Source organism: Harmonia axyridis, chromosome 6, assembly GCF_914767665.1.
Source record: "Harmonia axyridis chromosome 6, icHarAxyr1.1, whole genome shotgun sequence".
NCBI classification, from domain to species: domain Eukaryota; kingdom Metazoa; phylum Arthropoda; class Insecta; order Coleoptera; family Coccinellidae; genus Harmonia; species Harmonia axyridis.
Window position 1 is genome coordinate 16572007 of NC_059506.1, and position 15614 is coordinate 16587620.

The 15614-nt window shown below is 33.2% G+C and overlaps 2 protein-coding genes across 2 annotated transcripts; both read right to left on the reverse strand.

Annotated features, from left to right (window-relative positions):
- Positions 1–2626: 2626 nt before the first annotated feature.
- LOC123682518 lies at positions 2627–5797 on the reverse strand. The gene is made up of 2 exons (XM_045621164.1): positions 4480–5797; positions 2627–2949 (listed from the first exon to the last, which is right to left on the reverse strand). Exons 1-2 carry the CDS (start codon positions 5559–5561, stop codon positions 2925–2927), a joined length of 1107 nt encoding a protein of 368 aa, XP_045477120.1. The 5' UTR covers positions 5562–5797; the 3' UTR covers positions 2627–2924.
- A 3246-nt stretch (positions 5798–9043) lies between these two features.
- LOC123682523 lies at positions 9044–12212 on the reverse strand. Its single transcript, XM_045621170.1, has 2 exons — positions 10897–12212; positions 9044–9366 (listed from the first exon to the last, which is right to left on the reverse strand). The coding sequence occupies exons 1-2, from the start codon at positions 11976–11978 to the stop codon at positions 9342–9344; spliced, it is 1107 nt and encodes a 368-aa protein (XP_045477126.1). The 5' UTR covers positions 11979–12212; the 3' UTR covers positions 9044–9341.
- Positions 12213–15614: the final 3402 nt, after the last annotated feature.

A 15614-nucleotide genomic window follows, 5' to 3' on the forward strand; every position in this document is an offset into this window, starting at 1 on the left:
GATAAGGTCTTCATCATTAACCAATATCAAATCCAACAGAGATGAATTTTGATCGGCTCGGAATCTAGTGGGGCCGGTCACAAGCTGAACAAGACTCGAATCAAGGACTATCTCTGCATAAAAATATGAAGGCGATCAGATAGGCAGGCAGCCGCCAAGAGGCCAATCGATGTTAGGAAGGTTGAAGTCTCCTACAGGAGACTTCATCTAGAGAGAAATAGAATCTGCTTATTACAATAAGCAGATTCTTTTTCTCTCTAGATAGGGAGGCCAAATGGGCAGAAAATATACTGTCAAATTGGCTGGCTCTCGGACGATAAACACAGCCTATAGTTAACTGGAAACTACCAAACATGATATCAACGAAGATGTTATCAATTCCAGAAACATCAACGCGATGGGCAGAGATTGTAGAAAAAAAAAGGAAATTTCCCTCAATAAATGCAAACTCGTCCATGTCCTTTTGTGGTAGTACTGTCAGCTCTATAAAGCTGGTAATTTGAAATATTAACAACAGAGTCTGCTACAGAGGGTTGGAGCCAGAATTCGGAAATGAAAATGATAAAGGGTTTATACGACTGTACGAAGACCAAAAATTCAGAAAGTTTTGAGCTTTGAAGGGATTGACCATTGGTGTAAATAAATTTCCACTCATTCACTGTAAGGGCTAGTTTTTTAAAGAAGCAACTCAATGATCGATAGATGGAATGCCTTTTTATACTTGATAGTTATGTCTCTTTCACTTTTCGCCTCTCTGGTTTTGAGCTCCTTCCGTAGGCACTGCATTTCGGCAAGTTGGATTGGTGTTTTATCATTCGTGACAGTAACACGTTTATAAGTTTCATTGTTCAGTAATTTTTTCTTATTCCCCAGCTAAGACATCACATCCATAGCACTCTGGAGAGTGACTCTTGTCCTCGAATTCGAAATCCTACCCAGACGTTTTGTTCTAATCGTTTGAACAGACACATTTCCCCAATTGAGCGCAAAATATACGATGCCTTCCGATTACCACCTTCCACGGACGAATTTTTCGGAACATTATTTAGGATCAAATTAAACGACGATATGACAGACTGCGGTCCCCCACGAGGAGAAGAGCTTCCCAAAACATTGACTTCCTGCTGGACTTTCTCAAAATGTCTGCTAAGACTTGACTGACGATCATCTTGCGCAGCTATTTTAGCATGGCATTCATCGATCTCATTCCTATGCTCAGACAGAACAGAAGAATGGTTCCCTGGTGTAGTACGGCACTTTGCGAGTTCCTCAACCAACACAGCCTGGTTATCTCTTATGGATTTGACTTCTTCCGCAATTGTCGTTATTTGCTGCATAAGGAGCGTAAAATGCTCCATAGTGATTGATTGATCTCCCTGAGACTTGCCACGAAGAGTTCGTTCACGAGAATCACAAGTGAGGCACCGCCATTTAGTGTTAGAATCCCTCATATAATCGACCTCCGTTTCCGATAAATTAACGAATCTTAAATGAAAAAGTTTTCTACATACAGAGCACTGATGCGTCGGACCAGCGCCTTCAGTAATATTAGAACAGACAGGACAAATCTGAGGCATACTGATACTTTCTCAAAGAATCTGAAGAAAATTAAAGGGTTGCAAGGAAAACAAGTAAACCCTTCACTTCCTTGGGCCTGTAAGGAAGACTTACCACAGATGGGAAGGCCACGATAAAGGAGGAAATAGGATCACGGGAAGAAAAATTAAAGGAAATTACGCAAACGCCAGCCACCAATTATACCTGAAAATCAGCAATCCGTCCCACGACTTTGTGTGGACTGAATCCAACAGCTGGAATTCGCAACATACACAATGATGTTTGTAATATTCGGTGGGGAGCCGCGACGCACGTTCAGTCGCAATAGTATGCGCATAAGTATAATTATAGAAAAATGAACAAATATCTTAAAATGAATGGTCATAATAATAATTAATTGTTGAAATTTCGATGACCCCAGAGAATTTTAATGAAGCAGTTAGTAGAATCTATCAATCAGATCTTACTATTCATAACTCACAAACAATTTGATCACTATCATCATCACAACTATTAGAAAACACAGTCTTCCACAGAGTATTCGAAATATACGTGTTTCTTGTTCGTGTTCACTGAGATAATGTAATAACTCCATTTTTTTTAGAACCATGCGGTTTTATGACTAGCACATTTCTTTATTGACATTTTCAACATTTCCCAAGTTGTTTTAAAGAAAGAATATTTGTACCTATGTAGAAATTACTGAGTTGTTTATTTTATGTGATATTGTTGATATTTAAGAGTTTTATCTGATAGTTTATGTTCATTATCAATTGTAAATTTCTTCTTTTTTTTTTATGAATCCTTGTAATTGTAATTCTTGCTAATGTTGAATAAATAAAAAATATAAATGAATATTTAACGTACTAATGGATGTACCAAACTCCAAGATTCATTAGTCATCTCTGAAAATAAAAAATAAATTTTTTTGTTAACGTAGTGTTTGATTTTTCTTCTTCAATAATGCTTCTCAAATATTATTATGGTTTTCGAAATATTGAGTAAGATATAAATTTATAAATTCAATTTTTTTCAATGATTTCAAAGGATTTTCTATTGGAAATAATAATTAAAAAATGAAGTTTTATTAGGAAAACATAAAAAAATGAGACATTATACACTGAATTTTTACAAAATAAACATAAGTTCCATATTTGATATATTTGATATTGATATTGAATATACTCAACTCCACTTGATGGACCCAAGTAAACATTATAAAACAGTTTAGGCCTTCAACTGTCTTTCTTCATTATATGATCTTCACTAGGAAGAAGTCGTTTTCAATTTTCATCACTTGCTTCAGATAAATGTGTTTGTATTACTCTTTCAACATTTATAAGCATCCATTACAACATCAATAAAAATTAAGAATTAATGATTGAAATAGGACTGAAAAAAAAAATCGAATATTTTATTGTATGTACAAACTTATCAGTTTCAACTTTTGAGGTCATTTGGTTCATCAAAAAAATTAAGTATTTCCTGAGTTTTGCAGAATGATTTTTGTTATAGCTTCAAGTAGATATTATGAAGAAAGTTATTCATTTTGATTAACCATATTCTCCTTGAATAATAAATGTAAATAATCTCGAGATATCATTCAAAATGGAGAATACAGACTAAGATGTCAAGAAATATAGGAGTTTATTTTTTTTATTTTATCAATGGCAAGATGTCAGCGAATGAAGGAAATTGTCGTTGCCAGACTGTTAAAATAAACCTTTTACAAATTTTGAGATTGAATCACAAACATTTGATTGTACACTATAAAATTCATTATTAAATGATTATTTCAAATAAATGCCAATGAACATGAATATAACACATGAAAATTTAATTGAAAACCACCAAAATCAATTCTTATTAGGAATAAAATGAATACCCACAATTAGAATAAGTACATCAGCATCATAGCAAAGAGTTGACAACACAAACTTTAAAAATTCAATATTCATCTCTCATATGATCTGCTCAGATGTTAGCAAACTTTTTTCACAATCATATTGAAATTATTAAAAAAGTTTGCAGACATCTGAACAGATCATTTGAGCGATAAATATTGATGAGATTTTTTCAGATGAAAATATGCAGTCATTTTGAAAAATATAAGAGAATTCAGACTATGTTCTATTATTTGACGAGATCTTAATTTCATTTTCTCAAAATGCATGTTTTCAATTATTTTGATGATTTCTTTGATTTCGCTTATATTTCATTGATATTACTAGTAGATATTAAGTAATCTTATCCCTGTGAAATTGTATGTGTGAAAAGTATACTACTACCCCCAGGAAGAAACATGAAATGCGAAGCAATTTGAAAATTATTCAATTATTCATCTTAGACACATCTAGACAATAAAAAGAAGACAGCTCACTAGGCTATCCGAAAGGAAAAAAAATTGGGCGCATGAAAAAATGGACTTAGGTATTGAAATTCTTCAAAGGTCATTTTTCAAAAATTGCAGTGGCTTTTGGACCTCATGTAGACTGATCTGTAAATTTGCAGAAGACTTGAAAATTTTTTTGGGAATTCAAAACAATTATCTTGAAGGGTTTTCAAGATCTTTAGTTTAAACCATTATGATCATGAAATTTTTCAAAAAAAAGTAGCCTACATCAAAAAGTACCACACATAAATGATACAAGTGGGGTATTTTGAAATCAGAATTTCCTAGAGATCATGAGTATGATATTGAAATTTGGCATTGCCATTTGAAAAACCAGGGACGTATTGTGTTTCACAACTTTCAGACCAGCCTGTAGGCTCAAAAATAATTCAAGCTTATGCGCTGACTGATGTTGAATTAGTCAAAATTGGAATCATTCTCCCAGACCAAATTTTACAGGAGTTAGCGACCGATCAAGTACTTATACTATTGACACACCCTGTATATAGTAGTAGTTTAGCAATACATACCCAAATAGTTGTCTATGATATATACAAAGACATTTTTCAGGAATATTTTTATTCAATCTATTCCATTCCAAATGTATCTTATTCCAAATTTCCTCATCAGAAGAATGATCACTATCATATGCTCTTTCAAAATATGATCTTAGTTCACTTTTATATTTATTTTCTACTGTATCAATAAGAGCTTTAGAATTTATAGGTTTAGCAGGATCAAAAATTCTTTGTATGTATGTAAGAATGTCCTTGTTATTCACTTTTTTTCCCACCTTAATAAGCTCCTTCACAAATACATCTCTCCATAGGCCCTGATTTTTGTCTCTTTGTATGCAAGAGCTATATAAGAAAACAAAATAATATCCTAATCTACTTTTCAATTCACCTTCAATAAAATTTACCAGCACTTTTTGGATTACTATTTGTGACATATTATCTGATAATTTTAATTGATATCCACATCCTTTAGAATAACTATTTGTAACTGTAGATATCATTTGACAGACCTCCTTTTTATTGTTCTTTTTTCCTACATTTTCTCCGTCATTGCTTTCAGTTTCAATGATTCTTTTCGATTGTTCGACAATAAAGTTTGTATTGCTTTTTTCAATTGCATTGACTGATAATATATCTGACCCTATTATTTTATTTTTAGGAACTATTTTAGGTAGTTTATTTTTCTTGATGGTTTCAATATTTTCAAGTACTTCATGACTTTCTGATTTAATTATTTCTTCAGACTGCTCAAGTAAGGAATCAGTTTTTTCATCATTTACCCTTATGACTGTAGGTACTTTTTTAGGAAACCCTTTTTTTCTATTATTTTTACTCACATTTGCTACTTCTACATTGTTTTTGCATTCAATTATTTCGTCAGATTGGTCAACTGAGGAGTTCTCATCGCTTTTTGAATCGAAGTCATTTCGGACTTCATATATACCAACAGATGGAATAGACTCCAAGTCCATATCAACTGAATGTTTTGAAAAAAATGATGTCCATCTCTCTTCTTGTTCCTTTTCGAATTGCAAGGTATTTTTTTGGAATTCAATTATATTATCGTCGTCTCCAGAAAAACTAATAGGATCCATAATTCAAACTAACATGTCAGTACCTATTAATCAATCACAGCTATATTAGTGCCCTAATCAAAATACAGAAAGTTGATGAAATAAGGATCGCAATTATCGCATCTTTCCACGATAATTGATAATAAAAACATTGTCGTCGAGTCTTCCCGCCTAAAATTTATTTTTAGACGCACGTGATGTCAGCGCTCTATTCTATGGTTCATCAGTTGATCCCTATTTAAGGGTAGGCTGCGCCCTCTAAAACATTCCTTTCAAATGTAGGTAACCAGAAGTATTTCGTGAATACTTGTGATATTTATTGAGGAAAAAAATATGATGAAAAATGAACATAATTTTTTTCTCAGTATTACTGAATATTTTTGATATTTAGAAACAAATCCAAATAATAGGAATTTAATAAAAGGTTGGAAAATATCTTCATATTTAAGCTGAGCACCCCTCTGACCTGGTGAATGGATTATACATAATTAAAAAAATTTTAAAATAACATTTAAGAAGAATGATTATTATGAATTGAAAACAATAATACTTTGCCGAAATACATATTATTCAAATAACCGTTGCTTCACTACACACTAGTTTCTTCATATTTTCCATTTATATTGGCTAATGAACTTTAAGACAAAATAATAAAACATTCAGAAAATATCTTCAGAAAAAATGGGGCTGGATATGTTCACAACCGCGCAACATTATTTCTTCAATTTTAGGAATATTATTCAAACTTGAATCACAATCGATGGACTTAATCATTCTCCTGACAATGTTGGTCTTCTTCGATGTAGTAAACTGAATTTTTGATTCAAGTGTTAAATGGTCAGATTTTCCAAATGGGGGTAAACAGTTGATATCTGAGATAAGGTCTTCATCATTAACCAATATCAAATCCAACAGAGATGAATTCTGATCGGCTCGGAATCTAGTGGGGCCGGTCACAAGCTGAACAAGACTCGAATCAAGGACTATCTCTGCATAAAAATATGAAGGCGATCAGATAGGCAGGCAGCCGCCAAGAGGCCAATCGATGTTAGGAAGGTTGAAGTCTCCTACAGGAGACTTCATCTAGAGAGAAATAGAATCTGCTTATTACAATAAGCAGATTCTTTTTCTCTCTAGATAGGGAGGCCAAATGGGCAGAAAATATACTGTCAAATTGGCTGGCTCTCGGACGATAAACACAGCCTATAGTTAACTGGAAACTACCAAACATGATATCAACGAAGATGTTATCAATTCCAGAAACATCAACGCGATGGGCAGAGATTGTAGAAAAAAAAAGGAAATTTCCCTCAATAAATGCAAACTCGTCCATGTCCTTTTGTGGTAGTACTGTCAGCTCTATAAAGCTGGTAATTTGAAATATTAACAACAGAGTCTGCTACAGAGGGTTGGAGCCAGAATTCGGAAATGAAAATGATAAAGGGTTTATACGACTGTACGAAGACCAAAAATTCAGAAAGTTTTGAGCTTTGAAGGGATTGACCATTGGTGTAAATAAATTTCCACTCATTCACTGTAAGGGCTAGTTTTTTAAAGAAGCAACTCAATGATCGATAGATGGAATGCCTTTTTATACTTGATAGTTATGTCTCTTTCACTTTTCGCCTCTCTGGTTTTGAGCTCCTTCCGTAGGCACTGCATTTCGGCAAGTTGGATTGGTGTTTTATCATTCGTGACAGTAACACGTTTATAAGTTTCATTGTTCAGTAATTTTTTCTTATTCCCCAGCAAAGACATCACATCCATAGCACTCTGGAGAGTGACTCTTGTCCTCGAATTCGAAATCCTACCCAGACGTTTTGTTCTAATCGTTTGAACAGACACATTTCCCCAATTGAGCGCAAAATATACGATGCCTTCCGATTACCACCTTCCACGGACGAATTTTTCGGAACATTATTTAGGATCAAATTAAACGACGATATGACAGACTGCGGTCCCCCACGAGGAGAAGAGCTTCCCAAAACATTGACTTCCTGCTGGACTTTCTCAAAATGTCTGCTAAGACTTGACTGACGATCATCTTGCGCAGCTATTTTAGCATGGCATTCATCGATCTCATTCCTATGCTCAGACAGAACAGAAGAATGGTTCCCTGGTGTAGTACGGCACTTTGCGAGTTCCTCAACCAACACAGCCTGGTTATCTCTTATGGATTTGACTTCTTCCGCAATTGTCGTTATTTGCTGCATAAGGAGCGTAAAATGCTCCATAGTGATTGATTGATCTCCCTGAGACTTGCCACGAAGAGTTCGTTCACGAGAATCACAAGTGAGGCACCGCCATTTAGTGTTAGAATCCCTCATATAATCGACCTCCGTTTCCGATAAATTAACGAATCTTAAATGAAAAAGTTTTCTACATACAGAGCACTGATGCGTCGGACCAGCGCCTTCAGTAATATTAGAACAGACAGGACAAATCTGAGGCATACTGATACTTTCTCAAAGAATCTGAAGAAAATTAAAGGGTTGCAAGGAAAACAAGTAAACCCTTCACTTCCTTGGGCCTGTAAGGAAGACTTACCACAGATGGGAAGGCCACGATAAAGGAGGAAATAGGATCACGGGAAGAAAAATTAAAGGAAATTACGCAAACGCCAGCCACCAATTATACCTGAAAATCAGCAATCCGTCCCACGACTTTGTGTGGACTGAATCCAACAGCTGGAATTCGCAACATACACAATGATGTTTGTAATATTCGGTGGGGAGCCGCGACGCACGTTCAGTCGCAATAGTATGCGCATAAGTATAATTATAGAAAAATGAACAAATATCTTAAAATGAATGGTCATGATAATAATTAATTGTTGAAATTTCGATGACCCCAGAGAATTTTAATGAAGCAGTTAGTAGAATCTATCAATCAGATCTTACTATTCATAACTCACAAACAATTTGATCACTATCATCATCACAACTATTAGAAAACACAGTCTGCCACAGAGTATTCGAAATATACGTGTTTCTTGTTCGTGTTCACTGAGATAATGTAATAACTCCATTTTTTTTAGAACCATGCGGTTTTATGACTAGCACATTTCTTTATTGACATTTTCAACATTTCCCAAGTTGTTTTAAAGAAAGAATATTTGTACCTATGTAGAAATTACTGAGTTGTTTATTTTATGTGATATTGTTGATATTTAAGAGTTTTATCTGATAGTTTATGTTCATTATCAATTGTAAATTTCTTCTTTTTTTTTTTATGAATCCTTGTAATTGTAATTCTTGCTAATGTTGAATAAATAAAAAATATAAATGAATATTTAACGTACTAATGGATGTACCAAACTCCAAGATTCATTAGTCATCTCTGAAAATAAAAAATAAATTTTTTTGTTAACGTAGTGTTTGATTTTTCTTCTTCAATAATGCTTCTCAAATATTATTATGGTTTTCGAAATATTGAGTAAGATATAAATTTATAAATTCAATTTTTTTCAATGATTTCAAAGGATTTTCTATTGGAAATAATAATTAAAAAATGAAGTTTTATTAGGAAAACATAAAAAAATGAGACATTATACACTGAATTTTTACAAAATAAACATAAGTTCCATATTTGATATATTTGATATTGATATTGAATATACTCAACTCCACTTGATGGACCCAAGTAAACATTATAAAACAGTTTAGGCCTTCAACTGTCTTTCTTCATTATATGATCTTCACTAGGAAGAAGTCGTTTTCAATTTTCATCACTTGCTTCAGATAAATGTGTTTGTATTACTCTTTCAACATTTATAAGCATCCATTACAACATCAATAAAAATTAAGAATTAATGATTGAAATAGGACTGAAAAAAAAAATCGAATATTTTATTGTATGTACAAACTTATCAGTTTCAACTTTTGAGGTCATTTGGTTCATCAAAAAAATTAAGTATTTCCTGAGTTTTGCAGAATGATTTTTGTTATAGCTTCAAGTAGATATTATGAAGAAAGTTATTCATTTTGATTAACCATATTCTCCTTGAATAATAAATGTAAATAATCTCGAGATATCATTCAAAATGGAGAATACAGACTAAGATGTCAAGAAATATAGGAGTTTATTTTTTTTATTTTATCAATGGCAAGATGTCAGCGAATGAAGGAAATTGTCGTTGCCAGACTGTTAAAATAAACCTTTTACAAATTTTGAGATTGAATCACAAACATTTGATTGTACACTATAAAATTCATTATTAAATGATTATTTCAAATAAATGCCAATGAACATGAATATAACACATGAAAATTTAATTGAAAACCACCAAAATCAATTCTTATTAGGAATAAAATAAATACCCACAATTAGAATAAGTACATCAGCATCATAGCAAAGAGTTGACAACACAAACTTTAAAAATTCAATATTCATCTCTCATATGATCTGCTCAGATGTTAGCAAACTTTTTTCACAATCATATTGAAATTATTAAAAAAGTTTGCAGACATCTGAACAGATCATTTGAGCGATAAATATTGATGAGATTTTTTCAGATGAAAATATGCAGTCATTTTGAAAAATATAAGAGAATTCAGACTATGTTCTATTATTTGACGAGATCTTAATTTCATTTTCTCAAAATGCATGTTTTCAATTATTTTGATGATTTCTTTGATTTCGCTTATATTTCATTGATATTACTAGTAGATATTAAGTAATCTTATCCCTGTGAAATTGTATGTGTGAAAAGTATACTACTACCCCCAGGAAGAAACATGAAATGCGAAGCAATTTGAAAATTATTCAATTATTCATCTTAGACACATCTAGACAATAAAAAGAAGACAGCTCACTAGGCTATCCGAAAGGAAAAAAAATTGGGCGCATGAAAAAATGGACTTAGGTATTGAAATTCTTCAAAGGTCATTTTTCAAAAATTGCAGTGGCTTTTGGACCTCATGTAGACTGATCTGTAAATTTGCAGAAGACTTGAAAATTTTTTTGGGAATTCAAAACAATTATCTTGAAGGGTTTTCAAGATCTTTAGTTTAAACCATTATGATCATGAAATTTTTCAAAAAAAAGTAGCCTACATCAAAAAGTACCACACATAAATGATACAAGTGGGGTATTTTGAAATCAGAATTTCCTAGAGATCATGAGTATGATATTGAAATTTGGCATTGCCATTTGAAAAACCAGGGACGTATTGTGTTTCACAACTTTCAGACCAGCCTGTAGGCTCAAAAATAATTCAAGCTTATGCGCTGACTGATGTTGAATTAGTCAAAATTGGAATCATTCTCCCAGACCAAATTTTACAGGAGTTAGCGACCGATCAAGTACTTATACTATTGACACACCCTGTATATAGTAGTAGTTTAGCAATACATACCCAAATAGTTGTCTATGATATATACAAAGACATTTTTCAGGAATATTTTTATTCAATCTATTCCATTCCAAATGTATCTTATTCCAAATTTCCTCATCAGAAGAATGATCACTATCATATGCTCTTTCAAAATATGATCTTAGTTCACTTTTATATTTATTTTCTACTGTATCAATAAGAGCTTTAGAATTTATAGGTTTAGCAGGATCAAAAATTCTTTGTATGTATGTAAGAATGTCCTTGTTATTCACTTTTTTTCCCACCTTAATAAGCTCCTTCACAAATACATCTCTCCATAGGCCCTGATTTTTGTCTCTTTGTATGCAAGAGCTATATAAGAAAACAAAATAATATCCTAATCTACTTTTCAATTCACCTTCAATAAAATTTACCAGCACTTTTTGGATTACTATTTGTGACATATTATCTGATAATTTTAATTGATATCCACATCCTTTAGAATAACTATTTGTAACTGTAGATATCATTTGACAGACCTCCTTTTTATTGTTCTTTTTTCCTACATTTTCTCCGTCATTGCTTTCAGTTTCAATGATTCTTTTCGATTGTTCGACAATAAAGTTTGTATTGCTTTTTTCAATTGCATTGACTGATAATATATCTGACCCTATTATTTTATTTTTAGGAACTATTTTAGGTAGTTTATTTTTCTTGATGGTTTCAATATTTTCAAGTACTTCATGACTTTCTGATTTAATTATTTCTTCAGACTGCTCAAGTAAGGAATCAGTTTTTTCATCATTTACCCTTATGACTGTAGGTACTTTTTTAGGAAACCCTTTTTTTCTATTATTTTTACTCACATTTGCTACTTCTACATTGTTTTTGCATTCAATTATTTCGTCAGATTGGTCAACTGAGGAGTTCTCATCGCTTTTTGAATCGAAGTCATTTCGGACTTCATATATACCAACAGATGGAATAGACTCCAAGTCCATATCAACTGAATGTTTTGAAAAAAATGATGTCCATCTCTCTTCTTGTTCCTTTTCGAATTGCAAGGTATTTTTTTGGAATTCAATTATATTATCGTCGTCTCCAGAAAAACTAATAGGATCCATAATTCAAACTAACATGTCAGTACCTATTAATCAATCACAGCTATATTAGTGCCCTAATCAAAATACAGAAAGTTGATGAAATAAGGATCGCAATTATCGCATCTTTCCACGATAATTGATAATAAAAACATTGTCGTCGAGTCTTCCCGCCTAAAATTTATTTTTAGACGCACGTGATGTCAGCGCTCTATTCTATGGTTCATCAGTTGATCCCTATTTAAGGGTAGGCTGCGCCCTCTAAAACATTCGTTTCAAATGTAGGTAACCAGAAGTATTTCGTGAATACTTGTGATATTTATTGAGGAAAAAAATATGATGAAAAATGAACATAATTTTTTTCTCAGTATTACTGAATATTTTTGATATTTAGAAACAAATCCAAATAATAGGAATTTAATAAAAGGTTGGAAAATATCTTCATATTTAAGCTGAGCACCCCTCTGACCTGGTGAATGGATTATACATAATTAAAAAAATTTCAAAATAACATTTAAGAAGAATGATTATTAGGAATTGAAAACAATAATACTTTGCCGAAATACATATTATTCAAATAACCGTTGCTTCACTACACACTAGTTTCTTCATATTTTCCATTTATATCAATCAATCAATCAATCAATATTTCATCTCCTCAATCCCTCAAACCACAAGAAACTTAGATCAAACAATTGCATATTATTCAAGTAACAAGAGAGAAAATTTGACTTCTGTACTGAAATTCGAGACTGTAACGGAAATTGAGATCCTCAAAATTATCAGCCAAATCAAATCCAAGGCATGCGGTTTAGATGAAATAGGAATGTATACTATCCATCTATGCTGTCCTTTCATCCTTCCTTATTTGACTCATACTATTAATTTCTGCATCACAAAATCTATATATCCAAAATCATGGAAGAAAGCCCTTCTAATTCCGAAACCTAAGGTGAACATGCCCAATGAGTATAAAGATCTCAGACCTATCAGCATTCTCCCATGCCTATCTAAAATCCTAGAGAAGGTAATTAATGGACAACTTCTAAACTACATAACCTCAAATAACATACTACCAGAAACGCAATCTGGATTTCGTAAGGATCACAGCTGCTCTACTGCGCTATCTGATATCGTAGATGATATAGTTCGAGCAGCCGACAATAACCAGTATACCATGCTGGTGTTGTTGGATTACACTCGAGCTTTTGATACTTTGGATCGTTCAGTATTGTTAGCAATGCTCCACTATATCGGACTGGACGAGGGCGCAGTCCAGTTCTTCAGAAGCTACTTTGAGGGAACATCACAGAGGGTAATAATCGATAACACCGTATCGCAGGATCTGATAACCACAACCGGCGTAATGCAGGGCTCAATCTTAGGCCCCGCTTTATATGCCATTTATACCTCAGGGCAAAACTGCTGCTTTAAAAAATCAAAAGTACATTATTACGCTGACGATACTCAAGTATACTTGTCATTCAACAGGGAAAATGCTCATGACACATGTGAAACAATGAATCGCGAACTCGCTGAATTGAGCAAGTACTCATTGGATCACAATTTATTTCTAAACCCAGAGAAGTGTTGTGTTATGTTGTTCGGTCCAAGGAGTCATTTTCAAGATATCAAGAAAATGATAAAAATAAAAATAGGAGATAATTTGCTGAAAATAGAAGACGCCAAACGAAATCTAGGACTTACATTGGATTCAAATTTAAGGTTCGATAAACATGTTTCCAGTTGTATTCAACGTGCTCGGTATAAACTAAGAACGATATACAATAATCGCCATTTCATCCCGGAAAAATTGAAGAAACTATTATGCGATTCTCTTGTTCTATCAACCTTCAACTACGCCGATGTTGTCTATGGCAATTGCCTCACTAGTGCTCAGAGACTGAGAATTCAGAGGGTTCAGAATTCATGTCTGCGCTTCATTTATGGTATCCGAAAATACGAAAGAATATCGCATAAATTAAAAGAGATTAGTTGGCTCAATATGGATTATCGCCGTAAATATCACGCTGCATGTTTTTATCATAAAATCCTGGTAAATAAAGTACCTAAATATCTCTACCGAAAAATAATCTACAGAAGTCATGTACACAATATAAATGTACGAAGTAGAGGTTTAATAACACCACCGGCGCATAGGACGACTTTTTTCCAGAGGTGTTTCACATACAACATCGCTTCTGTGTACAATGCCCTTCCTTCTCAACTAAAAATATTGAACCTGCAAAAATTCAAGTCCAGTATTTTTTCTCATTACCAACTTGAGCAGAATCGAATTTGAAGGACTGAATTGTGTATTTAAATAGTCCTAACCAAATGAAAGAGAGAGAGAGAAAGAGAGAGAGAGAGAGAGAGAGAGAGAGAGAGTTATTGTAAATATTATATATGTATAAATTTTCTAATGTAATTAGACGTCTTAGGTTGTTTTATACCAATGAAATTTGTTATATTTTGTTTAGGTTGAGTTGAACAGAAGATGTACTTAGGTGCATCACTGGACTCCGCCTATTCTCACATTTTCGAGGTTATTTTTTTTCTTTGTAAAATTATTTGTATTGATCTTGTTTTGTGGGAATAAAGTCAATTATTATTATTATTATTATTATATTGGCTAATGAACTTTAAGACAAAATAATAAAACATTCAGAAAATATCTTCAGAAAAAATGGGGCTGGATATGTTCACAACCGCGCAACATTATTTCTTCAATTTTAGGAATATTATTCAAACTTGAATCACAATCGATGGACTTAATCATTCTCCTGACAATGTTGGTCTTCTTCGATGTAGTAAACTGAATTTTTGATTCAAGTGTTAAATGGTCAGATTTTCCAAATGGGGGTAAACAGTTGATATCTGAGATAAGATCTTCATCATTAACCAATATCAAATCCAACAGAGATGAATTCTGGTCGGCTCGGAATCTAGTGGGGCCGGTCACAAGCTGAACAAGACTCGAATCAAGGACTATCTCTGCATAAAAATATGAAGGCGATCAGATAGGCAGGCAGCCGCCAAGAGGCCAATCGATGTTAGGAAGGTTGAAGTCTCCTACAGGAGACTTCATCTAGAGAGAAATAGAATCTGCTTATTACAATAAGCAGATTCTTTTTCTCTCTAGATAGGGAGGCCAAATGGGCAGAAAATATACTGTCAAATTGGCTGGCTCTCGGACGATAAACACAGCCTATAGTTAACTGGAAACTACCAAACATGATATCAACGAAGATGTTATCAATTCCAGAAACATCAACGCGATGGGCAGAGATTGTAGAAAAAAAAAGGAAATTTCCCTCAATAAATGCAAACTCGTCCATGTCCTTTTGTGGTAGTAGGTACTGTCAGCTCTATAAAGCTGGTAATTTGAAATATTAACAACAGAGTCTGCTACAGAGGGTTGGAGCCAGAATTCGGAAATGAAAATGATAAAGGGTTTATACGACTGTACGAAGACCAAAAATTCAGAAAGTTTTGAGCTTTGAAGGGATTGACCATTGGTGTAAATAAATTTCCACTCATTCACTGTAAGGGCTAGTTTTTTAAAGAAGCAACTCAAGTATCGATAGATGGAATGCCTTTTTATACTTGATAGTTATGTCTCTTTCACTTTTCGCCTCTCTGGTTTTGAGCTCCTTCCGT

Excerpts from the sequence above, each read along its gene's own strand:
- LOC123682523 (XM_045621170.1), bottom strand. The coding sequence starts at position 11,978 with ATGGATCCTATTAGTTTTTCTGGAGACGACGATAATATAATTGAATTC. Across the intron at positions 9,367-10,896 it reads TATCATAGACAACTATTTGG|TCCTATTTCAATCATTAATT; the intron begins GTATGTATTGCT and ends TTTTTTTTTCAG.
- LOC123682518 (XM_045621164.1), bottom strand. The coding sequence starts at position 5,561 with ATGGATCCTATTAGTTTTTCTGGAGACGACGATAATATAATTGAATTC. Across the intron at positions 2,950-4,479 it reads TATCATAGACAACTATTTGG|TCCTATTTCAATCATTAATT; the intron begins GTATGTATTGCT and ends TTTTTTTTTCAG.